General features: G+C 38.3%; 5 protein-coding genes across 19 annotated transcripts in view; 1 reads left to right on the top strand and 4 right to left on the bottom strand.

The window, feature by feature from the left end:
- rims2a (regulating synaptic membrane exocytosis 2a) overlaps positions 1–1,421 on the bottom strand; it is a 191,259-nt gene extending 189,838 nt beyond the window's left edge. For 14 of the 15 annotated variants that reach the window (XM_084088637.1, XM_084088638.1, XM_084088636.1 and 11 more), the window contains exons 1-2: positions 1,212–1,421; positions 607–767 (exon numbers count right to left, since the gene is read on the bottom strand). In XM_084088637.1, coding sequence (XP_083944763.1) covers positions 607–752 — 146 coding nt within the window. In that variant the 5' untranslated portion in view covers positions 753–767; positions 1,212–1,421. The remainder of the gene's footprint in view (positions 1–606; positions 768–1,211) is intronic. The other variant, XM_084088645.1, reaches the window with a different exon arrangement.
- A 1,751-nt stretch (positions 1,422–3,172) lies between these two features.
- dcaf13 (ddb1 and cul4 associated factor 13) lies at positions 3,173–13,286 on the bottom strand. Its single transcript, XM_084088365.1, has 11 exons — positions 13,103–13,286; positions 12,828–13,027; positions 12,494–12,601; positions 12,305–12,394; positions 11,504–11,659; positions 10,480–10,557; positions 10,306–10,388; positions 10,058–10,222; positions 8,853–8,988; positions 3,942–4,105; positions 3,173–3,625 (listed from the first exon to the last, which is right to left on the bottom strand). Exons 1-11 carry the CDS (start codon positions 13,170–13,172, stop codon positions 3,538–3,540), a joined length of 1,338 nt encoding a protein of 445 aa, XP_083944491.1. The 5' UTR covers positions 13,173–13,286; the 3' UTR covers positions 3,173–3,537.
- A 591-nt stretch (positions 13,287–13,877) lies between these two features.
- cUnh8orf76 (chromosome Un C8orf76 homolog) lies at positions 13,878–17,704 on the top strand (the record flags this gene model as incomplete). The annotated part of the gene is made up of 6 exons (XM_084088125.1): positions 13,878–14,200; positions 16,133–16,228; positions 16,307–16,450; positions 16,521–16,807; positions 16,914–17,046; positions 17,561–17,704. The coding sequence occupies exons 1-6, from the start codon at positions 14,096–14,098 to the stop codon at positions 17,702–17,704; spliced, it is 909 nt and encodes a 302-aa protein (XP_083944251.1). The 5' UTR covers positions 13,878–14,095.
- Positions 17,448–22,320, bottom strand: fam83a (family with sequence similarity 83 member A). Its single transcript, XM_084088124.1, has 4 exons — positions 21,189–22,320; positions 20,463–20,630; positions 20,138–20,262; positions 17,448–18,385 (listed from the first exon to the last, which is right to left on the bottom strand). Exons 1-4 carry the CDS (start codon positions 21,696–21,698, stop codon positions 17,944–17,946), a joined length of 1,245 nt encoding a protein of 414 aa, XP_083944250.1. The 5' UTR covers positions 21,699–22,320; the 3' UTR covers positions 17,448–17,943.
- A 203-nt stretch (positions 22,321–22,523) lies between these two features.
- LOC311066772 (uncharacterized protein) lies at positions 22,524–26,947 on the bottom strand. Its single transcript, XM_084088123.1, has 3 exons — positions 26,883–26,947; positions 25,765–26,712; positions 22,524–23,776 (listed from the first exon to the last, which is right to left on the bottom strand). The coding sequence occupies exons 2-3, from the start codon at positions 26,697–26,699 to the stop codon at positions 23,008–23,010; spliced, it is 1,704 nt and encodes a 567-aa protein (XP_083944249.1). The 5' UTR covers positions 26,700–26,712; positions 26,883–26,947; the 3' UTR covers positions 22,524–23,007.
- Between the last annotated feature and the right edge of the window lie 144 nt (positions 26,948–27,091).

Below are 27,091 nucleotides of genomic sequence, written 5' to 3'. Positions count from 1 at the left end.
AATGGACCTTTATATTGGCAAAGTCTCTAACAAGATCAAATATTTGAGGGTCCCTGGCATCAAAAACCCATGCTGTATTGAACCATTTCCCCAGTTCCTAAACATCCGCAAATATGCCCGAGAACATATTTCTGGAAAAATCCAACCAATAAAGGAATATAATAGCATTTCATTAAAATCATTTGCATTCATACTGAAAACAACTTTAAATTCTCCATGTTTCAATCAGAACGGCATTCAATGGGTCTGTAAGTCAGTGGACAGCGCCGTCGTGCTGAAATCTCTGGCGCCGCAGCCTCAACGCTCGGGTCAAAACAACATTAGATATTCACATCGATTAAACCGCAATAGCGAGCTATTCTACTATGAGCTGTCATTATGAAGTGGGCACTTGTATAAAGGCAAAATGGCGCATAATACAATCCCATAGCTGAGAATGAAGCATAGGCCTGATCTCCATATGACTAATAAACACAAGTGTGATTCTAAACCTCCAACAAACGGGCTCAATGTTTCAAATCAAACGAGGGATCGTTCACACTCCCTCTCAATCCTTCAGCTCGAGATATAGTTCCTTTTCACATATAGAATCCATAAAGCTCTTACTTCAGCATGGACTGCTCCTTCTCCTCCTCTTTCTTCTGCCTGTCCATGACACCGAGGATGATCTTCCTCTCCTCCTCGGTGAGGTGGCTCAGGTCCGGCATCTCCGGCAGGACAGGCCCGCTGTGGAGCCCGGCTGGAGCAGACATCTTTACACGCCGATGCTGAAGAAGATCAATAACCAGACTTAATCCATGATGAATGCAAGGTCTATTTGATCAATCATCAGTGCATTTTGGTTGCTCAGGGATCAAAGCATTATAACCCACCACAGCAGCATCTCTGATGATGACCGTTATGGTGTTTTACAACACTATAAAAAAGGTTCAGTTATTATACAACTATTGCAGTGATAACAATGCAAGCTCATGGACTATAAATAAGGTAGATTTTACAGCATTAGATCAATCATTCTATGAGCAATAGAAGAATGGATACAGCTGGTCCGTTTAAAGGTGATGGCTATTGAAATTCACGCGATCCTGTTTAATATTCTCCTCTTCCTCAATGCAAAAAGAAAATGAATAAAGCATCGATGCATTATGAATAAAATAGCAGATCTCAGATGTTATTCCAGATCTCAGTGAGGATGTGAAAGCGCCTCTTGCCTTTTATTTGGCCATCATCCTGTTCAATCCTGTCTAACCCATCGCTGTCATCGTCCTGGAAAAGTTCTTTTGCATCTCATAATAAACGTTCGCTTCCCTTTTGTGTCCCTCTGCTCCGGTGCCTCGCTTTCCTCCAGGTTTGGTAATTCTTGAAGATATCTTAAACACACAAAAATGGATGCAGCGACAGAGAATCCCAATTGGAAGAGTATGGGCGGAGCAAAGACGCCCGGCGAAGGCTTTACTGTTTTACCAATCGTGCTATGGCGAAGGCTTGACTGTTAATATTCATGAGGCAACGTTCGATTTGGAATGAAACTCTACGTCAGCACGGTCTATTTGATATTTAAAAACATATTATCCACTAGACGTCAGCGTTGCATAATTAATATTCAGGAACTAAATATTTTTCTCATTCAATGCCAGGAAATAATAGGCTATTTGTAGATTATCAAGTTTCCCATGCTAAATAATAAACAAAACAACTCTCCCTGACATTTAATAAACCTTCTAGAATAACGCTGAACAGAAAGTGACAAAAACAAATTGTTTTATTTTCCTGTACACAACATTGACAAGTGTATAATACATTCAAATTAAATCTTCCAAAATATGTTTAGCCAGATAAATCCTAATCCATAATTTCAATTCTGTTATTCAGGGACCAAAACAACCTCAATGGAAGATAAGAGCTCATCGTCAGCATCACCATGAACCAATGAATATTGAAGCATCAAGACCTGACCATTGGAAGGTCATGATGACACAACGTCAGTATGACCTTATGAATATTCATCTAAACCTTTGCCATAGTAGGACTCGAAATTTCATTGACAGCCAGTCGAAAATCACAGTGAAAAAACGGACTGGAGTCTTCATTCGAGCAGGATCAGCCATAAATTCTAAAAATAACCTCAGAAGGGCTCCTTGCAGACTACAAGCATAGACCAATAATGAGTGAATTTATTACCACCTTCATGGAATACTACAACATCCTTTTAAGAGATGATAATGCTCAATTATATTAGAAGCTGCAAAATAAAACATCTACCTCATTTCAATTGAGCCAAATAAAACACCACTTAATTTAATCTTAATATTTAAGTTTTAATGAATTCAATATTAATGAGATGATTCCTGATTCCATAATGGGATTATGCTACGTTTATTTTACCACAGCAAAATTTAGCATGACCATCAATATCATATCAAACATTACTGCATTATGTAATCATTGTAATGCTTAGATCATTAGTCAAATATTTAAACCAATTTTTTTTTTAAAGTATTTAAAAATTGTGTCTGATTAAGAGCCACTAGCCTTGAAACATCACCTGCGGTGAGAACATGAAATACATTTTTTTTCTATTTTTAGAGCTGTGGTGTGCCAACTTTTTTCATTTTTTTTCTTTTTCTTTAATATGTGGTAGAGCACCCTCATTTAGATTTTTTGCCCGTTATTCAAAATTGTGTTGAATCTTTGTGGAACATAAAATGTAGGTACATCAGGTACTGATCTGTTCAACATTTTATAATGTTAATGAGTTATAAATTGCATTACCCCGGTCTTCAACCAAAGCACCTGTTTCTGACTATATTTATTCCTTACCCTCCATTTCTCACATCCTTTGGCTTGCAATGACTGTAACAGTTTTAAATGAGTGCAGATTGAGATGATAGGATTATAGACTAAAAAGGTGAAGTGTCTTATATCTCATTAGAGCATTAAGTCTTTGATAGGATGAGAAAAACGGCACACAGGTTTACATTAGCAAACAACTATACATAAAACAAACACCATAAAACATCAGGTTTGCATTTAAAGTCTGTATGTAAACTTATGAGAACAGAGAGACAACACTCAGCAATCCTACCATAGCAATTACTGAAGTCCACCATCAGATCTCTGCTTCTTTCAAATGCAGCCCACATTACATCAGCAAGAACACCTACAAGGGAAACTTGCTCCAAGGTACATTTATTAATTAATTTACAAATTGATAATAGTAGAAGGTGATGGAAACACATTTGGAACATCAATGCAAAGGGTACAATGAAAACGTGAATATTCACAGATGAAGACATTGTTTTTATTGTTCATATTCAACCAATTATAAAGAGAGCAATTCTAGTATGATTTCCATGCTCAGAGTGTCCATGTAAAATTCTTTAGAAATATGCAGCAGTATGCTGAAAGTCCTTGTATATACCAAAACAAGTTTTAGTATGGAAGTAAAAGAGTGGCCAAAGAGTGGAATATTCCGGAGCGTGTCCGTGTGTGCAGAACAGAAACCCATCCATCGAAAGCACTCCTTTAATTCATCTCTTACTCCACAACAGCCACCACATGTTTCTCCTTTTCTGTCAGCAGAGGAACAGATCCCGGCTTGCTGTGTTTGCGGACGTTTTGTTCCCTAAAACACACACACAGAAGCAAAGACAATCAGAATGCCGATCAAACTCAAACATGGATTCATTTCCTTTCACTGCCAATACAATGGAGCCAAACGGCAAAAGATTTCAAGTTGAAGTGTCATTTTTCCATGTCTTTCCTAACAAGCCACAGTGAACATGTTGAAACTGTTATGGCATGTAATGCAAAGGTGTTTACGGTTGATACAAACGACAAAATGTTCGTTTTTGAGTGAATTATACCTTTAACTCAGTTACAAAACCTGGATCAAGGATTGTTCAAGATAAACATCTTAACATTTGGTGAAAGGAACTTACTTCCTGCGGCGGGCTTCTTTCATTTCCCGCTGCTCTCTCTTCTGTTTCAGGACGTCTCTGGGCAGGTGGCGGTGACGGGCGATGCGTCTCACCTGTGGGTGGTGCTGAAATTTCTCTATCAGCTTCTTGTTGTAGTTTGCGGCAGCTTTTTCTCGGGTTGAGAGCTGTGAGCAATGAGACTTGTGTCAATGGTATATATTACACACACACAAACAAAACACACACATACACACACACAAGTGGCGTGCAGTGTTCTAAAATGAGACTTGACTCTTTAATAAATCAAATGTAAATTCATGTCCCAATTTCACCATGTTGTCACATTTACCTGGTTAAATAAACATTAAATTTTTTTTTCTATTTTGTATTCATTAACTGTATTATGCAATTAATGTTCTTTTTATTAAAACCAGGTACAATTCTCAAGTTAGTGCTGTTAAGCATTTTTACGTTTATTACAAAATAATAACTAACAACAGTAACAATTTAAACAATACATTGTGAACTGATGTTCAGCTGTTCTTTTTAACAGTCAACTTATTTTCGGATCATCAGACATCAAGCTCGGTAAACACTGTCACAGACATGATGTACCTTTAATTTCACCAAGCTGATTGCTCAAAATAAAAATAAGTTTTCAGGCCATTTCAAGTTTGACATGAAATGGTGATATCTTAATGGTTGAGTAGTTGTTTACTTACTTTTTAATTAGTCTTTCCATTAAAGCTATCATTTTGATTATTCAGACCAATTTGCAAACGCGCATGAAAACAAGAGGTGGGATTTATCGCACAAACCAATCATATCCAACCATAAATACCAATCATAGCACGATGAAAGGCATTGCCTCCTCTCACGTGACTTTCCCCCATTCATTCTCAATTAGCCCCCACCAAACCCAGCGCATGCTTTAGGGGTTCTTGTAATATGGGTTATTTTCTCATCCTATTTTTTGCCTCGTCGGAGGAAACGCCCCTGATACACACATACACACTTTGCTAAAGTAGAAAAGATTCTGCTATGGGCACAACCTGCCTTCTAAATTAATTAATGTATACATTTCTTAGGAATGCACTTCATGAACAACGTCAGTAACACAACAGTGGCAGCAAAAATATGCAACATCTTGAGAAGTGTTTTTAGTTTGGCAATCAACATAAAGCAGCAGTTTTTTTCAGTTGAAGAAATGCACCAAAGTGCTCCTCATCTATCTCTCTATCATAAAATTTCTGCGGCTCCCGGGCTTTGGCGCGTCTCACTCCACACCATTCCAAGGGCTTTTATTCTAATTAAAAGCAATGATTTTCTCAAATTCAATTTGTTTAGGGCAATCTAATAGCTGCTGATGCCATCAGAGCACTCGGGAGGAAAATCTGAAGGCCTGTTAACTCTTATTTATGAACTTCTTGACAGCGTTCACATGAGGGGGGAAAAACAAACACGACACTGCGGTTTCCATGGAGACATCCCATCATAGAGCTATTGTATTTGTAGTCCTAAAAACCAAGCGAGTTAGCATTTCAGCCATCGGATCCCTCTGGAATTTCAATTTGATTTATTAGTAAAATAACTTGAAGAGACATTCACACTTTGTTCTACAACAAATGACATGCATTCAAACCTCAAATGTGAATTTTAAATGTGAGTTTAAATTTTGTTGTTTCTAAAATTGCAAACAAGTTGCAACACAAGGACTACACAAGAACGGATGAATACTTATCCAGCGACTTTTACTGTAATCAGTGTCGTTATCGTTACCTAAAAACTACACAAAACATTTTTTGGTTATTGAAATAAAGCTATCTATAATGAGATTTAAATATTAGACGAAAAACTTAGACGAAAAGACGAAAGTTTAAGTTAACTAAAATGACTAACTGAAATTAAACTAAAACTGAACAAAAACTAAATTTGTACTAATTTTAGAAGTATTAAAAAAAAAAAAACAATGACAAAAGCACATAGCAAAATTATTAAAACTTAAATTAAAATGAAAAAGGAAAAGGAAAATATAAAAGCCAATTCAGAATATTAATAAAAACTATAATAAAAGTACATAAAAATAACACTGCAAATCAGATGTTTTTCACATTTAGGATTGAAATAGATTCAATTGTCATGTAAATGCCACACTACAAAAATCCCAATGGTCCTGAAAATGGGCTTCATATACATACAGTGAGGAAAATAAGTATTTGAACACCCTGCTATTTTGCAAGTTCTCCCACTTAGAAATCATGGAGGGGTCTGAAATTGTCATCGTATGTGCATGTCCACTGTGAGAGACATAATCTAAAAAAAAAAATCCAGAAATCACAATGTATGATTTTTTAACTATTTATTTGTATGATACAGCTGCAAATAAGTATTTGAACACCTGTCTATCAGCTAGAATTCTGACCCTCAAAGACCTGTTAGTCTGCCTTTAAAATGTCCACCTCCACTCCATTTATTATCCTAAATTAGATGCACCTGTTTGAGGTCGTTAGCTGCATAAAGACACCTGTCCACCCCATACAATCAGTAAGAATCCAACTACTAACATGGCCAAGACCAAAGAGCTGTCCAAAGACACTAGAGACAAAATTGTACACCTCCACAAGGTTGGAAAGGGCTACGGGGAAATTGCCAAGCAGCTTGGTGAAAAAAGGTCCACTGTTGGAGCAATCATTAGAAAATGGAAGAAGCTAAACATGACTGTCAATCTCCCTCGGACTGGGGCTCCATGCAAGATCTCACCTCGTGGGGTCTCAATGATCCTAAGAAAGGTGAGAAATCAGCCCAGAACTACACGGGAGGAGCTGGTCAATGACCTGAAAAGAGCTGGGACCACCGTTTCCAAGGTTACTGTTGGTAATACACTAAGACGTCATGGTTTGAAATCATGCATGGCACGGAAGGTTCCCCTGCTTAAAACCAGCACATGTCAAGGCCCGTCTTAAGTTTGCCAATGACCATTTGGATGATCCAGAGGAGTCATGGGAGAAAGTCATGTGGTCAGATGAGACCAAAATAGAACTTTTTGGTCATAATTCCACTAAACGTGTTTGGAGGAAGAAGAATGATGAGTACCATCCCAAGAACACCATCCCTACTGTGAAGCATGGGGGTGGTAGCATCATGCTTTGGGGGTGTTTTTCTGCACATGGGACAGGGCGACTGCACTGTATTAAGGAGAGGATGACTGGGGCCATGTATTGCAAGATTTTGGGGAACAACCTCCTTCCCTCAGTTAGAGCATTGAAGATGGGTCGAGGCTGGGTCTTCCAACATGACAATGACCCGAAGCACACAGCCAGGATAACCAAGGAGTGGCTCTGTAAGAAGCATATCAATGCTACAATTTCAGACCCCTCCATGATTTCTAAGTGGGAGAACTTGCAAAATAGCAGGGTGTTCAAATACTTATTTTCCTCACTATATATATATATATATATATATATATATATATATATATATATATATATATATATATATATATATATATATATATATATATATATATATAAAACACTTGTGCATTTGGCAGACACTTTTATCCTAAGTGATTACGCTGCATTCAAGGTATGCATTTTATCAGTTATAATGCATTCCCTGGGAATTAAACCCACGACCTTGGCGTAGATAGAGCTATACTCAACTATTTGAGATACAGGAATGCTTAATTCATTAAAAATTAACAGCAATTCAACAGAAAATTAGATACAAAGTATATAATATTATAAGTAGACTTCAGGGATAAACAAAAGGCAGTAAAACATGGCCCCTTTAACTGAAACAACAGACATATGATACTGTGATTGTAAAAAGCCACTTATAGAGGGTCAACTTCGTAAACAGTAAATTTTCATATTAATATAGTAAAATGGGCTATATTTCATATTAATGGACTATATTTCATATTAATATAGTAAAATGGGCTCGATCAAACGGCAAAGTAAAACAAAAACAAACCAAACCCAGCTCCAAAGAGCTTCCAGTCATCAGACTCTTGATTCAGCATCTGCTCCTTTAATTAAATACTCTCATGTGCCTGATAGTTTAATGTCTTCATTATTTTTCCTGCTTTAAGTGATTGGCTGATTCAAACTGCTGATAACTGCAGTGAGTGTCTGATCTCTTTAAGTGAAACGCATTAAAATAAATCTCTCTCTTAAAGTCCGGCGGGAGCCAAAAACTTGCCAATGCTGGACCGCATGAGGGAATCAGATGAACTAGAGCTGATACGAGATGATGGGTAGAAGAAACTACATTCACCTGGAGCAAAACCAACCTCTGCCTCAGCAGAGCAAAAAGCGTTTCTTCCACGTGAGGTTTATTTAAAGGGACCGTATTTGACAGTTATGTAACAATTATTTTTCCCCCTGACTTGAAATGGGGCTCCTTAACACAATGTCTTATTTTTAAGCAACTTTCAAGATCAAATACCATTAAAAGGCTGAAAAATATATTTTCCAGCACTAATCTATCCTATTTTTTGACAGAGGGCAAAATTATTCGAGTTTCTTATAACTATATGAACCATAAAAGAGGCTCAATCTTAAAGAACATCTATGGACATGTGCGGATTTCCTTGTAAGCAAACTTCACTTTATGAAATAGGTGTAGGCACTTTGGGGCACTCCATTACAAGAGTTGCTTTGACAAGAGACATAAAACTCTAGAGCTTTTTCCTGGCCAGGTTTCAGACTGCCATAGAAGTGCTTAATGAAAGTGATTTGTGGATGTAATTCATTTTAAGTGCTTGGCGGGTGACCACAGGGCCAAATGTGGCCCATATTAACCACCTGAGTGCTTTTGCAACAAGTGAACACCCTCACAAAACTCTACGATCAAGGATGGAACCTGGAGTCAGTGAGTTAAAACCCCTTTTGAGTCTGTAATGCATATAAAATAAGATCAAGCGCTCACCAATCCGAGCTTCTCTGAGGCATTGGCCTTCCACAGCCGAATGTTCATCTCGTCGGAACCGCTCATGATGTATTTGTTGTCAGCCGACCATCTCACACTGATGACATGCTGCATACGTTTGGTGTGGTACACCTCCCTGAGGATTGTGGGAAATTACATGTAATGCCAGAAATTTGCTTTATGCACACACACTGCCCGGCCGAAAATGTATTGAAAGACTTTGGGATGTGCTGGAGGAGACTTTACAGAGTGCTTGACTCTTGCATTGTCAATACAAGAAAGATATTGACCAAAACAAAACATGGAAATAACATCACAACATTTATTTCCATCAAGAAGTGCACCAATTTTTCGTCAAGATCTTGTATTGACAATGCAAGAGTACAACACTCTGTACTCTGTCGCCTCCAGCACATCCCAAAGACTTTCATTGAATTTTAAGGTCTGAATTTAAGGTGCCAATTCATGTGAAAATGATTCTTCATGCTCCTCCCAACCATTCTTTCATTATTTAAACCTGATGAATCTTAACATTGTCATCCTGGAATATGACCATGATGTGTCTTCCTACATGGTTGTTTAAGAAATGAAAAGCTACACACTCCATCAATTAGGGTTAGAAGAACTGTTGCCAAACATATAACATGCTAGAAACATAATAATCACTGCAATGATGATCCAATCATAGACTTAAGCATTGGAAGATTTAAAAGATTTAAAAGAAATTAAGTGAGTATGCTTAACACAAGGAGACATATCTGCTAATTGGGTCAGAAAAATAATCATGGTTTGCCTTTAAATTAAGTATTTTTGTTGCCCAACTGATTTTTTTGATAGTTTTAAGCACTTGTTTTTTTTCTGAATTCAATACATTTTGCTTTTCACGTTAATGTATCTTGATTTTAGAATTTTTTTATATTTTTGAGAGAAAACAAGACAAAAACACATTTTTGCAGTGTTCTTGTTTTAAGCATAAACTTAATTTAGTTCAATTTCAAAAAACAAGAATTCTTTTGCATCTCAAGCAACTGTATATTGATTTAAGGATGTATAGTTGTACAGGAAAATAAAACAAAAATGAATGGGAAAATTTTAATTTTTTGAGGTGCATGCAACATTTAACGCCACTTTATGAACTTTATAAAAATACAAAACACTTTCTCCCGACATTACAGATCTCGTTGGCCTTTCCGCACCACACTCACCTGCTGTGGCCTTTGTCTTTCTGAAAGATGCGGACAGTTTTGTCAAAGCTGGCGGATACAAACTCCCTTCCTGTAGGTGAATAATCCACATCCAACACAGCGGATACATGATCCATGTGCACAGTCACAGGAACATCCAGATGCCTTATGTCATATGTATAAAGACTGGAAGAAACAGAAAAAGGTGACATGATTTATTTACTCTCATTTAATTTTTAATGTAAAGGTTTACACTCAAATGAACTCACTTGTAATCTTCATTGGCGCAGGTAAAATAATACGCTTCCATTGGGTTCCAGCAAAGTGTGTTGCTTCTCAATTGCATGATAACCTGAAACAGTGTCATTTCATTGTGGTCATTAATGGAACTATTCAGCCATGCAGTTGAAAAGTTGTGGGTGAAAAGTAAAAACATTGCAGACCTTTCTTAGTGGTGCAGATTCTCTGGTGTCATACAAGACTACACTTCTGTCTGATGCGCAGCTGGCGAGAAGTTCCGTCTGCAAAGGACAATGGGACAATTTACTGGTGATAAATGAAATTAAAGAAATGTGGCATTTGATGTCTAAACTACTCAATAACTTCCATGAACCCCTTGGATGGTAAAATCCTCCCTGTTTTGCCTCATGACTCATTTAAATCATTGTAAAGCTGCTTTGAAAAAATACACTCCTGGGCAAAAAATAAATAAATGGGCAAAGAAAGAAAAAAGGGCCAAGCCCAAAATGGCTAAACACTAAGCTTTTAATTGTCTTAACGACAAATTACTGGTCTGGAAATTAGCAAAATTTAAGCAAATGCACTACTTGCTGTCTCAGAAAATCATCAAAGACTGAATGAAGTTTTTGGCAGAATATGGGAAGTGTGTGTGAGGAACCTTTTAGCTGCTGGTGTTGGTGAGATGCTTCACTGTGAAAATTCATTTAATGCTTTGGAGTACTGGAGAATATTGCAGAATGGCTTGCTTCCCACAAATGAGGAATGATCAGATGTTATTGTTCAGCAATGCTCCTGCCCAGATTACAAAGTCAACCAAGAAGTGGCTTGAGAACAAGTTCATCAGGCTGGTGTTTTGGCCTGGTCAGAGTCCAGATTTGAACCCTATAGTGAATATTTGGTTTCACATTAAACTCAAACTAACTGGGAAACATTTCTCAACTACCAAAGAAGCCATTATAACATTGAGTGGAACAACACTGACTCTTCTTCCTGTAAAAAGCTGTCTGCAAGTCGGGAAGGCTATTCTGTGCTAAGTTACTTTATCTACAGTATTTGTGAATTCTTGCTGATTTCCTGAGCAGTGATTTGTGATTAAAAACGTTTAAGACTATTAAAAGACCACTAAATATTTTGCCATTTTTGGCTTGGCCCATTTTTTGTCTAGGAGTATACATATTATGAGGGTCCACAGACTTAAACTGAAATTAAGTTGAATTTGTTGCTCACCTCCACAGGGTTGTAGCGGACGGAGCTGAAGCTGTCCACACCCCAGCTGAAGGAGCGGATGGGACTGCTTCTTTGCTCATCCCAGATATCCACAGTCTGCCCACAGGTTGCGAACGTGCCCTCTCTATGGTGGTGGTCAATGCCAGTGAACACCGCCTGCGAAAACACATCAGACATGTTAGAAGCTGAAAACATGAGCTGAGCTCCTAAAGTACAGAACCTTAAAAGTATGTGCATATACTGTATTAGGGGTGGGCAATATACCGGTAGACATGATTAACTGGTTTGTCAACCGGTCAAGCAGGTGCGATCCAATATATTGGTTCCGTGCATTCGGTCTTAAAGTGACAGCAGCCAAATATACCTGCTGTCGTCTGTGTCGATGTTTATCGAACAAAACAAAAAAAACTCTCACTGCTATTGACTAAATCATTTTTGTAACTTTAATAAGAATAAATGTACATTTAATTTACACAGAGAAGACTATGCAGTGTTTTTTATACATTTGATTACTTAGAATTTATGCAGCATTTCTTTTTTCTAGTGCTTGAAGTTTTTCAGGTAGGTCCATTTCATTTGTGTCTTTGTTCTATTGTATTTTGTTTTCCAATATGTGTTAGCAATTACTTCCTTTGTTCTTTATTACTGTTTACTTGTCTTCAGTAAGCTTGAGAGTACATTTTTAACTATAGATTGGTATTAGTTTTTGTGATATTGAAAATGGTAATATTATTAAATGTGTGTGTGTGTGTGTGTGTATAAAATCCTCACAAAAAAAAAATATGTAAGCTGAAACCGTACCTTCCCCAGAATTGTGTTAATTGGTTCCTCCCGAACTCCGTATCCTGGTGCTTCCATGTTCCACTGTTTGATGGTCTTGTCATCTCCTACCTATTTCACAAAATCACATAAGTGCACAATCACTTACTAACTGGATCATCTTCATCTGTATAAATCAGGAAGAACATTGAATATGCAGGATGACAATACCGTGAAAAAGGAGGTGCCACAAAAGCGGGAGCACATTCCTCGTACAAATCCTTCATGAGCCTGAACTGTCCTCATACACTCCCGCTTAGGAAGGTTCCACACTTTCACCTGTCAGAGAAGAATCATGAATCCACTCATCCATCCTGAATCTCGATGGTCATTAACACACTCCTTGGATTAACTGGGCAAAGTAACTGCAAAATGTAAGTTAATTCTATGTGCCCCTGGTGTTGTTGTTTACTGTATTATTGAATGTTGGGTGTGCACGTTGTTCTTGTATGGTAACTGTAAACATCTTGACAGAACATGCTCAATACCAAGGTAAAGGCTTTACCTCCCCATCACAGGCACCAGATAAGACTGTTGAAAGACTTTTGGAGTGTTTGACGATGCAGCTGATGCCATCTCTGTGCCCATCTAGTGATGCCACAAAGGGTTTGGCAAACACCCTCTCAAGTTTAGTGGCATTTAGGGCTCTGGTATATTCCCTGGGCACCTCAAAAGGATGTAGGGTCGGGTCATAGTTCCTAGGCACTAGATAGGGAACACACTTAAGTTAGTATAATTCCTAATACACCACCTTCATATAATCACTTCATGTTTACATACCTCTCTGTATATCTCTGGTTGTCTCTCGAACGTAATCGTCCGGGTTTCTACAAAGCACTTTAACTTTCATCCCGCCTGATTATAAGATTAAACCCCCAAAAAATCTTGCCCAGATCTGCAGCGTTCAGAAAAATGTAGGACCATGTGTTTGTATGACGTTGCGCGCACGAATGTGACGTCATACATCCGGGTGCTGCAAATGTTCTTCAAAATACTTTTGTCATTTTTAAAAACCTTTGCTTTTCATTATTGTTTAACCATATACTCAATTTCACAGAAGCAAAAGTGTTTATTTATAATATATTTAAATATTTAACAGAAATATATGTATTGTTTTTAAAGAGAAATCAAACAGTAGAACAACTTCCAAAAAAAAAAAATACTGGAGGGTATAGCGGCGTTATGTCTGACGTCTAAATAGAAAATTATTATTTTAAAACATTTTATCAAGTGACTATCAAGTCATAAATTAAAAGACTACATTTTCACCTTGTAAAAAATATCGTCCACGCAAAAGGTGCTATCACGTGATACACGTTGTTTTTCTAAGCATTGTATCATGATTGACCAAACAGAGTCGTTTGTTGAAGACAGACGTTTTAAAAAAAAAACTTAAACCGTTTTTAAGAGTCAGTTTTCCCTTTTTTTGTATCAGAAACAAGTCAATTTGAAATGAATAGATGAAATATTATGCTTCTTAGCAACAACAAAAATCGTGCTGAGATTTAGATGCGACTCAAGAGGATTGGGCTTTTTGAGCCACAATGCGCCCTCTAGAGGCATAAAGTTTATGTCTCATTGGATTCAGCTTCCTTCTCATGAAAGGATATTACGTTTTTTGATCTATGGTTTTGATATACGAACAAATTCCTGCTCACAAAAAAATTCTGGAATGTTTGCGCAGTTGCTTTGACGATCACGTGTTCCATTACGCGCTTCATGAGTGTGTGAGGAGAGTCTGCAGTGAGACTGACTGACACGCGTGTTTTTATCATGGAGATTCTGGGCAGCACTTTTGATGATTCTGTGTTTGAGGAATCACGGAACAGAGTCTCGGCTGCTCTGCCCACCTACGAGCCCAAACTCTGCGAACCTCTGGTGGGTATCACACTCGACACTTACAAGAAACTACTGATACCATGGTACAGTAATGGTAATGTTACATATACCCCGCTATTTACATGGTATTTTACTTTCACTCTGTTAATTAAAAGACAACCATGGCATTACTACAGTACCATGTTAGTATGTGAGAATTTTGATCAGTAATATTTCACCACATTATAATCCTGAATTAAATATGTGCTGATGTTATCTTAACGCACTTTATACTACAGGGCCGTTGAATGCTTGAATCTGATTGGTTGACGAACGTTCTAAGGTGTGCATTATTTTCAGGGAAACGCACAGCTAAAGTAGTTCCAGGCAGGTCTTGACCGCATTACAGTTCCATATCACTTCGCGTAGTCAACTGTAATAACGGAAAATAGGATACAATTCATAACAAGAAAAAACATTTAGCCCCATGCGCTTGATCTGCAATTTTCAATGTCTAGCTTCACAATCAATGGAAACATGCAGTTTAATTTTAATAAATAAAGTATATAGTCCTATATAATCAATAGAAAATTAAACTGAATATAGGCTAAATAAATGGATAGTCCTGCAGCACGGATTTTTATTGCAGATAATTTAACAAATAAATAATTATTGATTGGCCTACTTGTTAAAAGGGCTTTGTGTTTCATTTATTTGGCTAGTCTACTGTCATCTGTCAATAATAGAAACAAAAGAATGAACGAATTAATTAAAACGAATTGAATTAATAAATAAATAATAATATTGACGCACATGCTTTTCTGTCTCATTATTGCACATCTCTCTCTAATAACTGCATTAACAACTGCATAAAGCCGGGGACACACTTTAAGGCCGGTTATGAATGTTATTTGATTCTTATGACTGATCATGTCCAAACGCGTGTTCAGCGCATTCAGTCTGTGTTCAAAGTCGGTGTTTAAAATATGCTGCGATGAAAACAGTCAGAGCATGTGTCAGCTAGTCGTCCCCAGCATTAGTCTGCTATCAGTGGCTCAAACCTCCGTTACTAACTCTAAAATGACGTTTTGGAATTAGCAACGGAGGCATGGGATTAGATGCGTAAGAAATTAGTCCTACATACAAGAGCGTTTTAATGACAAAAACTTTACAAACGTCTTGAAATACATAATCTGAACAATGTTTCGAGGTGTGGTAACTGTAGTATAAGCGGAATAATTGACTTCAGGCCGTTGAATTATTAGAAAAATAATGCACACCCGAGGTGAACGGCCACTCCGCTTCGCGTCGTGACCGCATTACCACCTCGGGTGTGCATTATTTTTCTAATAATTCAACGGCCTGTCGTCAATTATTCCTTACATATAACACATTGGTTATAATTATATATGATTTATTATTATAATTATCCTATGGTATAATTATGCAGGTGTTTCTGCAGCGTTCACGCAGTCATAGAAAACACAGGAATGCTTGGAACACACACACACACACACACACATACATACACGTACATTCTTTGTGGTGTGTGCATGTTATGTATGTTGAATGTTGCTCCTGGTACAGTCTGTACCAGGAGCAACAAAATTCTCACATACTAACATGGTACTAACATGGTAGTAATGCCATGGTTGTCTTTTAATTAACAGAGTGAAAGTAAAATACCATGTAAATAGACACACACACACACACACACACACATACATACACATACATTCTTTGTGGTGTGTGCATGTTATGTGTGTTGAATGTTGCTCCTGGTACAGTCTGTGAAAACAAATTTCCTCTAACGAGGACAATAAAGAATGAGTATGTATATATATATATATATATATATATATATATATATATATATATTTATAAATATATGAGAGAATATAAATATAGAAGTGCCTTTTCAGGTATTAAATAAATAATAAAACATTCTGCCAGCCTGCCATGTCACATTTTTCTTTGTTTTATTGTATCTAGTGGTTTTGTGCAGATGGAAATGTCGAGGATGCATTAGAAGAACAGAAATCCCTCAAGTTTCGAGGTGATCTGGCCTACAGGAGGAAACGGTATCAGGTATAAAGAGCTGAATTCAGCATTTGCTCTCACTGTTATCTGATTCATGAGCTCATTTGTCAGTTGTGTCAATGACAGGTGGCTCTGGATGAGTATGTATCCTGCCTCTCTCTGGTTCCTGAAGGAAACGCATCAGTGAAGAGAGATGTGCTCGAAGGGATCGCACGATGCTGCTGTCATCTGGGGAAAAAAGAAGAGGCTCTAAATGCCTGTGAGAAACTGGTAAATATATTAAATCACTAACTCCAACTTCTGTTTATCCTTTCGCTGATTTACTGTGTTTTATTGACAGAGGACAGAAGTATCCAACACCTGTCACCTCACCTGCGTCCTTCAGCTGGAACTGAGCATTCATGATCACTACAGGGAGCTGACACACAGCATCTCCAGCCTGCAGCAGCTGTGCTGCCTTCATCCGTATCATCCATGGCACTGGCTGAATCTGGCCATGAGCTTCCAGAGACTCCTGGAGTCTGATAGCGGTCCAGAGAGATCCAGCACTGAGGAAGAACTTGAGAAGCAGCGGGGGACAAATGACATTTTAGCACTAAAGACCATCATGTGCTTGATTAGAACAAGGTACTGTATGTCAACAACAAGAGAACTGGCTGTGTATTTATTGACTTGAATGTTAATAGATGAATTCATTCAGTGCTGAGTTTGTTCATCTTGTGATATTCGTCAGGCTGCTAATTGAAATCCTGCGGATTCAGCAGTTCTCATTCGTTCTGGAGAACAGCCAGAGGGCTCTTCAAGACATTGAGGAAGCTCTACATGCTCTGCAGCCAACGGAGAAAATTATTCAAACAACCTCTGAGGTCAGACAACAATAACCACTTTAATAGAGAGAAAAAAACATTGTGTGTGTATAATATATTGGTAAACATATACAGTATATATAACACATACACATATGTAATATATGTGTGTGTTTGTGTTTAAGCAGACATTAATCCAGTCTTCTGTCAAGTGATTCTTCAGAAATCATTCTAATATACTGATACTATTTTTTTCTATTTTAATCATTTTAGTACAATGACAATAGTACAACTCTTTTAATAGAAAGATTAAATTATTTAACCTTTAATTTTTTATTATTTAATTTAGAAAACAAAGTGTTGTATTAATATAATGTAAGATTTTAAGAAAGTGTCACTCAGAAGAGTGACATTCCTTTGAAAGGTTTTCTGAATCAACAAAGTGAATCCAACTCATTGTTATGCATAAAACACAAGCCAGTTTATTCTCTACATTTATACATATCGGAATTACATATTACAATCCATGGTCTCACATTAGAAACTGATTTTATTTATTCTGATGAAAAATTAGGTGATGGCAGAAGACCTCAATCCAGAGAAGATGAGGGAGGAAAGCCAAGATGGAGAGAGTTTATCGGGCCTTTATATTAAAGACTTTGATGACAGGTGGTGGAATAAACTCCACACTAAACTGCAGGAGGAGACGGCAGCTTGATCCATGCACAGAAAGCTGGAGAAGACATATGAATGATATGGATATTGTGATTGTACATTTATAAATGAATATATATCTTTTATTGGAGTAGCATGCTTTTACTGTTACAAAGCACAATAAAGCATCTGCTAATTCAAGCAATAACCACATACTTATTTACAGCATCATATTGTTTACTAAAACTAAGCATCACAATAACCTGCTCTAGCACCAGTGGGAAGCTTCAGGAACACCTCTGTTCACTGATTACCCTCTTTTGGGCGCCAGGTTTGGCTTCTCATATTATAATCTTTGAAGAGGGGGGACTGACAAGGAATGGGATGATGGATCGTGTTCCTCCGTGGAAGCCATTGAGATCTTTGTGGTCCAGTGGTGGCACTTGGATAGCTGGTCTGTCTGACCAGGACTGGAGGTGTCGGAAAACTCAGGTTACCGGGGTTACGAGGTTTCTGTTGTAGGTGGCCAGCAGTGTTTCTGGGAATTCCTGCTGGCCACGTTGGGATCTGGAGATTCTCAAAGGGTAGGTGGAGATCAGCAGGATCTGATGTGGGCCAGGTATATCCTAGCACTGGTTTAGAAAGTGCATAGAGTCTGCGAAATTCAAGGTCGAAAGGTTTGACCCCGCTGCCTTTGAAGAGTACGGCCAAGCTTCTGTGAACCTGCCAGGACAGCCAGGTGAGACTGTGACAGGGTTAAAGAGGCATCAGTGAAATCTCACAATCAAGAGATTTAGTTAAGGGTCAAGTTTCTGCATCACTAGCAAATGATAGCAATCGATGTAAAAGCATTGGATTGACCTAAGGCCGTCTACACCTGGTATTAAGAAGCTTTTTGGTCGATCGGATGTGGAAGACACTAAATGCAGGTGTAAACGGGGTCTAAAACATTTTGAGCTTGTCCACAGAAGTAGTTGAAAACGCATTAGATCAGATTGCTTTTATAGTGTAAACGCTGATGTGGTCGAATGCGTTTCGAACAGCCACAAAAGACCGCCTATTATGGGAAGCATGCGAGCCAGACAGGATTTAAACTGTCGGCTGGAGACCCAAGTTTGGTTTAAAGATGAAAAACGTATCAAGCACAATTTTCTCTCACCATTCCTGATTTCTAACAGTGCTCACCATGTTCGGCTGGTCTTGCGGCTGTTTTTCTGTCATCTTTGGTCGCTTTCATATGTAAATTGCATGAGCTTATTTTGTCCATCGAAAGATCAGAAAAATCCCATACATTTACCCACCCATAGACCCTCCCCTTGAAGATATCAGGACAGAAAGAGACGGAACGGATTAAAACACCAGGTGTAAACGGGAATGTGTCTCCCTCGGCTACCTACTTGTGATTCGATCGACCAAAACGCATTTTAATACAAGGTGTAAGCAGGGCCCAAGTTGCGGTGTGGTTACATGCTACAATGGCAGATGTTGTGAGTGTTTGAAATATGTCTGAAAACAGCATTATTTTTACAATTGTGTTTGAAGCTGCTTGTGGTGCAGAAATTGACCACGTCTGGTTGTAAATCTGTAAATCTAAATGCTGTGATTGGAAGGTGAAGAGCTGCTACTCAAAAGAAAAAAACAAATATCTATATCAGAATTTTAGCTTAAAATGTATATGAATGTATAAGTGCAAATGTGTATGCTACGACTGACTGGTCACTATAAGTTTGCTCATAATTTTATTTCACAATTTTATAGATAGATAGATAGATGTTAATTCTCTTGAACCTTTTTTTTAACTGACAAAAGTACAAAGAAAAGATTTCCTTTTTTTTTTCACTGACCAACATGATTTTATTTGTAAATATAAACAAATTTTGATGACTGTCACACTCCAAAAAAAAAAGTTGGGACAGAGGCTAAATAAAAGTGAAAAGACTATATAATATCCAAGTTTAACTGTTTTTAAAACAGTCCACAATTAGCAGGTGAATTGGTAATAGCTGAGGGAATCGTGTTTGCAAGCAAAGATGGGTCATGGCTCAGCACTTTGTGCCAAATAGCATGGGTGACTTGCATGTGTATAAAGGTACCATTGACATGGAGGCATATATTGGGATTGTATAGAGACTGCCATCAAGATGACATCTTTCCTGGGAAGCAAGACAATTTGCCAGGCCTCATTCTGCACATGGTAAACCGGTGGTTTCTACACTGTGCAGTGGATGTGCTTGACTGCCTGCCTGCAGTCCAGATCTGTCTCCTATACTGAAAATGTACGGCCCATCATGAAAAGGAGAATCAGACAATGACGACCACGGACCGGTGAGCAGATGTCTTATATCAAGGAGTGTGTTGCAGCCATCAAAATCAAAAGTTGAGTATATTTACAAAATACAATAAAGTTGTTCAGTGAAAAAAATTGGAAATCTTTTCTTTGTACTTGAAGAATGTAAAATTTCAGTACTGACTAAATATGTTTATGTTCAGATGGTACCTGTACGAGCCGACCAGCACTTTTGTGCAGTCCACAATGATGAACTTCTCTTTCATCTGTCCAGTGAACTTTCTGCCCGATTTGGCACAGTATGTCTCACCTTGAACACTACGAATGGACATTCTCTGTAAGAAGAAATGAAGACAAAGAGTTAACATAAGCACACTGGATATAAATATAATGAAGTCATCCACATGTTTCTTTTCATGATAAAGCAGAACTGCATATTTTTAAATAACAACATTTTGTTGCATATCCACAAGCAAAAACTGCTGAATACCTTTAATGTAAATATAAGGGCTCTGACTAGAATAGAATAACTTACAGTAAGGTGTGACTTGTTGATTTTTACATTTTCACACATGTCCTGAAACAGCTGTAAATTGGTGTGGTCCAGAAGGAGATAGACGTACACATTGCGCTTTCTTGTCGCCTCCAGTATGTCACAGAAAATCTCCACATCGCTGAATGTGTCCATAACTATCGCCAAAACCTGTGATGAGTGTAATTTAAAGAGCATATGTTACATTGCAATAGTGTGTTTTCAGACTGTTGTCAGGTACTTTCAGGTCAGGTACTTTCCAAAAATATAATACGGGCCTGATTTTTTTCCCAACAAATTAAAAGAGGTGCTTAAGCTTAAGAAAATGTTAATGTTAGCTTCAGAACTTCAATGGTTAAAACAACTGAATAAGAAGAAAAAAAAATCCCCAATTTTTGTTATCAAAACATGGGACAAATACATTTTAAAAGTCTTATTTGTGTTCATTGTGCAATTTTCTACCAATAAACCATAATCAAGATTAGACATTCATAATTTATAATACATTAAAGAGTTAGTTCACCCAAAAATGACAAATTGTGTCATTATTTACTCACCCTCATGTCGTTCCAAACCTGTAAGACTTTCGTTCATCTTCATTCATCACTAAAACACTAAAAGTGCTGTGTAATTGCAGTGTGAATCTTCCTTGCGTCACAAAATTAACATTTGAAACAATAATGGCAGTACACAATCCAAAAATGTCACTATCAAATGACAGGTTCTTACTGTAGTTGCTTGCCTGATGAGCTCCCGCAACAAGTCTTTCATGGAAGAGGATTTCACTGACTGGAAGAACACTTCCACACTAGGAGTCCCTTGCAGATGGTAACTCCAGTCAGCCACCGGCCAGCCGTAGTCAAGAACTGGAGGCTCACTCTCTGTGGCTGCAGGAAAGTACGTCTCAGAAGAAACTGATGGAGAACTAGACACCTCTTCATCCCTGTCTGCCTCTTCGTCGTCATTGAGAGGCTTTTTAATGTTGTTTAAGATGTACGTTTTCTCCTCCGCAGACAGGAAGTTTGCTTCATTCTCTTTGATCAGCACTCCCTGGTATCCATCAAGCCCTTTGTCCAGGAGAGCATCCATAGCCAGTCGTGTGCTTTCATTGTGACTCAGATCCACTGGAGACACCTGAGTGTTTGGGTTTCTCATCTCCTGAACTCTTCTTCTCATTTTTCCCAGCAGCTTCAGCTTCAGGTAGCACTGCACAGACAATCCATTACTTTCAAGGTTCATGTTGATCGCAAACGAATTCTCAACTGGCTGGTGACTAGTTGACTCTACTTTTTAGTCATCATTCGTGCTTCACAAAGCTAAACGTTTATCCATTCAGGTGATCCTCAGGGTGATGTTCACAAATTATCCTGCGAGATATTCATGCACTGTGCGTCTTTTCATCAGCATTGCAGGCATTTCACGGCACAATGAGCATTTCTGAACCAATTTGTCATGTATTCATGATCGCTGAGTTTAAATATGAATGTTAGTGCTGCCCTAAGGCTCTGTGGAGAGTAGTTTGTGGCTCCTCCTCAGATAAAAGCAAGTAGCCGTGTTCACAGACAGATTCACCCGCAGGCTTCGGTGGGTGGGGTCGTGTGGGTGAGGTGTTGAGTGAATAATGAGACAGAAGTTCCCATGTTTTCCATCACAAAAATGAAATGGCATGAGTGGCAGGGATGGAGATACGGCTGTCAGATTCACTTCTCCCATGCTTCACTAGAGGAACTAATCGACCTGTTCTTGTTTTCTTGACTTAACTTGCTTAATGTAAGTGCGTAATGGTTTTGTAGATAGAGCACTTGTGGTGTTGAAAATTCACTTTTGGTTATTTGGTCTTTTAAAAAGTTATTCTAAACCCCAAACCCCAAGTATAAAACTTCAGCATACATTTTCCCGCACCATTTGTGCTACATACATAAATGACACCTCTCACCATGTTGGAGAAAGAGGCATTATTATTTATGATCAGATTTGCGGTCAAACTAAAATAAAATAAAATATAAAATAGGCAAAAGAAACCCAAGACATATCTACAGACCAGAATATCACAAGAGACAGGTTTTACGTGGGCTTTTACTTGGGTTTTTACATTTTAGAAGTTTTACAAACCTGACATTTTTCAACCAATATCATAAATGGGGAAGAAAAAAAATCCCATGGACTACCTTAGTTTGCAAAAATTTACAATATTTACAGCATCGCCTAATTGCATTAAATAGTGTAAGATTTTGCAAATCTAGTAGTGTGCAGGATTTTGTCCAAAAAAATGAGTAAATGTAAATATATATATTTAAAATATATGCCTAAACAAAAGAATTTAGGAAAATATGATTAGCCTGAAAAATAAAAAAGTGAAAATAATAATAACAGCACATGCAAAAAAACACTTTAGTTGCATCTGAATAGGGTGGTTCTCATTTAGGGTTGAAAATATGTTTGGAGAGTGATGAGTAGTTAAACAAACAGAAAAACCTCCCAAATAAAACATGCGTGAGCATGGGAATATAGTTATTTTTTAATCTTTAATTTCTAAAAAATTTATTATTTACATAGATTTGCAAGAATCCGATCTTTTCCAGAAAACATCTCCATCCAGTTGCTTTGATACATATCTGGCAAGAGCGACTTTCTTATGACTTGGAAAGGCTGAATTCAATGTCTCTTTTAGCTTGGGTAAGTCCAAGGTTTCTGGATGGTGAGCAGACACCAGAAACAAGCTCTGCTGCAGACCCAGTTTACCCAAGACTACCTCACTCCATTTCCTCACCTCCACGACAGACTTTTCCTCAATCAAGTCCGCCATGGAAACCACCAGGTAACACTCTTTCCCCAGGGAGGACGCTTGCTGCAACAACTCTATGGCTCCCAATCTAAGCCTTGAAGAAGACACCAGTATGTATACATCACACAAACTGAGCACAGATGCTACTTGTTGAGCTTTAGAAGAGCTGGACGCAGAGGACAGGCTTTCAAGATCACTTATTTTTCCAAGCCCAGGAAGGTCCCAAAGACGGACGTTGGGGGACTCAGGGTAGGGATACTCCACAGCCTCTTTGGTGATTTCAATGACACCAGTTGAGGCAGCTCGTTCATCACCGTTCTCCAGGCCCAAGAGGGCATTGACCAGGCTGGAGCTACCACAGCCCGTCTCACCCAGCACACCGATATCCAGGCGGAAGTGATCGAGAGCTGCAAGGATTGCCTGAAGCTTGGAGGGATTGTCTGTAAGATCTCTCAGCTGTGAGAGCATGGAGATCTGATCAAGATCATCCTGGTTTATCTTCCTGTACTTCAAAGCAGTAGAAACTATAAACCTGAGAAGCAAATGTAGTGAATTTGTTAGATAAGTGACATGTGAAGGCATGTGAAGGCCAAGTATGGTAACCCATACTCGGAATTTGTCCATTTAACCCATCCAAGTTAGTGCACAAAAAAATTATCTTAATCTTATTTTTTTTTAAAGTGTTCACTACTCACTTAGCAGCAATGAGTAGTGAACACGCACACTACAAAACACACACACCCGGAGCAGTCGGCAGCCATTTTTGCTGTGGCGCCTGGGGAGCAATTGGGCGTTAGGTGCCTTGCTTAAGTCATTTTCTGCCGGTATTGCAAATCGAACCTGCAACTTTCGGTTTACCAGTCTGACTCTCTAACCATTAGGCTACAACTAAATGTAGACACAGAATTTGTTAGATAAACGTAAATATTCATGGACAAAGAAATTGTCATGCTAGTTCAGGCTGTCTGATGCCATTTAGAGCTTGTTTACAACAAAAGTAAATTAGTGGACCAACACAGATTTCCTAATGAAGCTGGTCGAGCGAGGTAACTATCTAATTAAACTAAATCTAAATCTAATTAAAGTTAATCAGCCTAGTAAGGACACAAGCACACCAGCAGCCCATGTTTGAGATGCATGTCATCATGATTTTTCTTTTTTCTTTCTTTTTCTTTATTTATAAAGCACTTTTAACGCAACTCATGGTTGACCTAAAGTGCTGTACAATACAACTAAAATCTGAGAAATACAAAACAACACAAAACAACACAAGAAAAAAATGGTTGAAAGCTATTGATAATAGGTGCTTTAACTATTTTAACTTTTTAGCTTTTTAGGTGAAGAAGATCTAACAGAAATTGGAAAATTATTCCATAGACTAGGACATGGAACAACAGTGAAGGCTCGATCACCTCTGAAGTGGACCCTAGTTCTAGGAATGGAAAGGAGACCAAGATTACAGGATCTCAAGGAGCTATTTGGTTTATGGATGAAAAATTGCTTCTAAAAGATAAGACAGTGCTTGATTATGTAGAGATTTAAAAACAAAGATAAGCAAAAAAAATAAAAATAATAAAATTCTAAATTTAATTGGTAGCTAATTTAGCAAGATGAGAATGGGTGAAATGTGGTCAGCCTTCATCTGCCAGCAGCGTTTTGAACCATCTGTAGACACAAAGATGCCATCTGAACGTTGCAGTTGCTGGTCAGTTTGCGTGTAAGTGTAAGCTTTTGACCAACGTTGTTCACTTTTGATGTCATTTCTAGCGAGAAATTACTATTGTAGTAATTAAATATTCGCTTAGTTATCACCAAAGCTCTCTCTATTTTGCTGTAGATCTTTAAACAGTTACGCTCCGAAATCAGTTTCGTGAGGAACCTTCATGCACAAACACTGCCTGCAAAGTCATTGTCTTATAGGGCAGCGAGGCAAAAGGCACAGCCACAAGTTTCGGACGCAGCCGTTGTGTCCTCTGGAGATCGCATTTGTCAGGCGCATTTGCATTGAGGTTTAATTTTAAACAAGTAATTATTTTAAAATTGTCATTTTTTTCTTACTTTGAAATATAATGGTTGCTTTTCTGAAATGAGGCACCAGGACCTCTACTAGAAACTTTCAGGTGTATTGAAGCAGGGAAGGACATCGGCCTTTCAGGAGCAGAACTGGACAGCCCCTGGGTTAGGTTAACGTTAGGTTTGGATTAGAGGTAGGGATTGGGTTATAAATACATTTTTTTTACAGGATTATTGTTCCAGGACTAACAAAACATCATTGTTTCTAGAACAACATTCCAGACAACCAATTAGATTTCACGGTTAGGTTAAGGGCTAATGTTACAGTATGCCATTTTTATCATCCTATCTTTAACCTCTAGTTTAAGGGTCGGGTTATGGATAGGTTTGGATTAGAATTTATCTTTTTGACAGGATTTTTGTTCCAGGACCAACAAAACATATTGAAAATCAATTTGTGTCACATGACAACATCAAACATTTCAAAACACAAGGAAGTTGACTTACTGTGTGTCATCAGTCAACAATTTAGGAACCCGAAGTTCCTTTGTAATCGCCACCAGAAACTGACTAAAAGCTTTCTTCCGAATTTCAGGCAGGGCTTCAGCAAGCACCCCGGCAATATCCTTCATCTTCACTAATTCCGGATCTTGGGAGGCGTCAGAAGGACTCTGGCTATCTGTTGAATCAGCCATCTCTCCAAATGCATCTTTCCTTCTCTTCTGCAACTCCAGGTTGCGAGCTCTCATTCGTTCCCAGGCGCAGGTCATGCACGGCCCTGTAGGCTTCTCCTCAACTACGTCCCAGTCCTGCTCAGCTTGAACCAGAAAAAGAGACTGATGTCTGCCATGCAACTCCATTTTGAGCCACATGTGGTCCTCCTTGTGCCGTTTTGTAGTGAGAACCACCAGAACATCGTAGCATGTGGAGTCATACTGCTGGTTGGTCTGCTTAATAATGGAATTTGAAGTTGGATGGCCCTGCATGGTCCATACACGAACATTTGGTATTTGATGGTGTAAAATCACAGAGTCGAAATCAGGATTGCCACTCCCAATATATTCTGTATGCTCCGATATCCGTACATGTTTCCCCCTGCTGCTCTGGTGGTTAGTGTTTAATTTAGACTTTATACTAGGTTCCTCATCTACACTTTCATCTTCTTCCCAGCCTTCATCTGCTTTTTCCTCATCTGTTTCTTCTTCCTCTTCATCATCAGTATCCCATTCCTCCTCTTCAATTTCCTCATCCTCCCCACAGATTGCAGAAACCAGCTGAGCGTTAGCCTCCTGGGTTCCTCCGGTCACAGCTATATCTAAAGGGAAACGCTCAAACAGTTGTAGAGCCGCCACCAGCCTATTTTCGAATCCAGGTGCCCTGAAGGAAAACCTCCATGGGGCAAGCAAATATTTCACTTTTTCATTTGGAAGTTTTTCTTCCATCTTCAATTTTAGCCTGAAAAAAAAACAAAAAAAAAAACTTATTTCATAATATAGCTTACATTAGCTATACACGTTGTACCTACTGCTAACACCGATTGTATACAGGCCTAATGAATGAATTTGACAAATAGTTTCACAAATAAAATATGGTCAACAGAACATAATACAGTTTTCAACTCTCACCTGGTCTCGAACAATAAAAGAGCTGCAAAAGCGCGTCCTCAGTCCTTAAGTCCTCATGGATGAGTGTGTTTGCAGGACAGTCAGCAGTGCTAAAGTCAACACTTTGTTTGACAAGGTTTCAAGGCAACATTGTAAACAGTTCTCAGGGCGTTTAAGTTTGCTAAAGCATCTTGGCATACTTAACATAATTAACCCATTTATTCCCAAAG

Source organism: Abramis brama, assembly GCF_963993115.1.
Source record: "Abramis brama genome assembly, chromosome: 17".
In the NCBI taxonomy this organism is placed as follows: domain Eukaryota; kingdom Metazoa; phylum Chordata; class Actinopteri; order Cypriniformes; family Leuciscidae; genus Abramis; species Abramis brama.
This window is presented reverse-complemented; position numbering and strand designations above follow the sequence as displayed.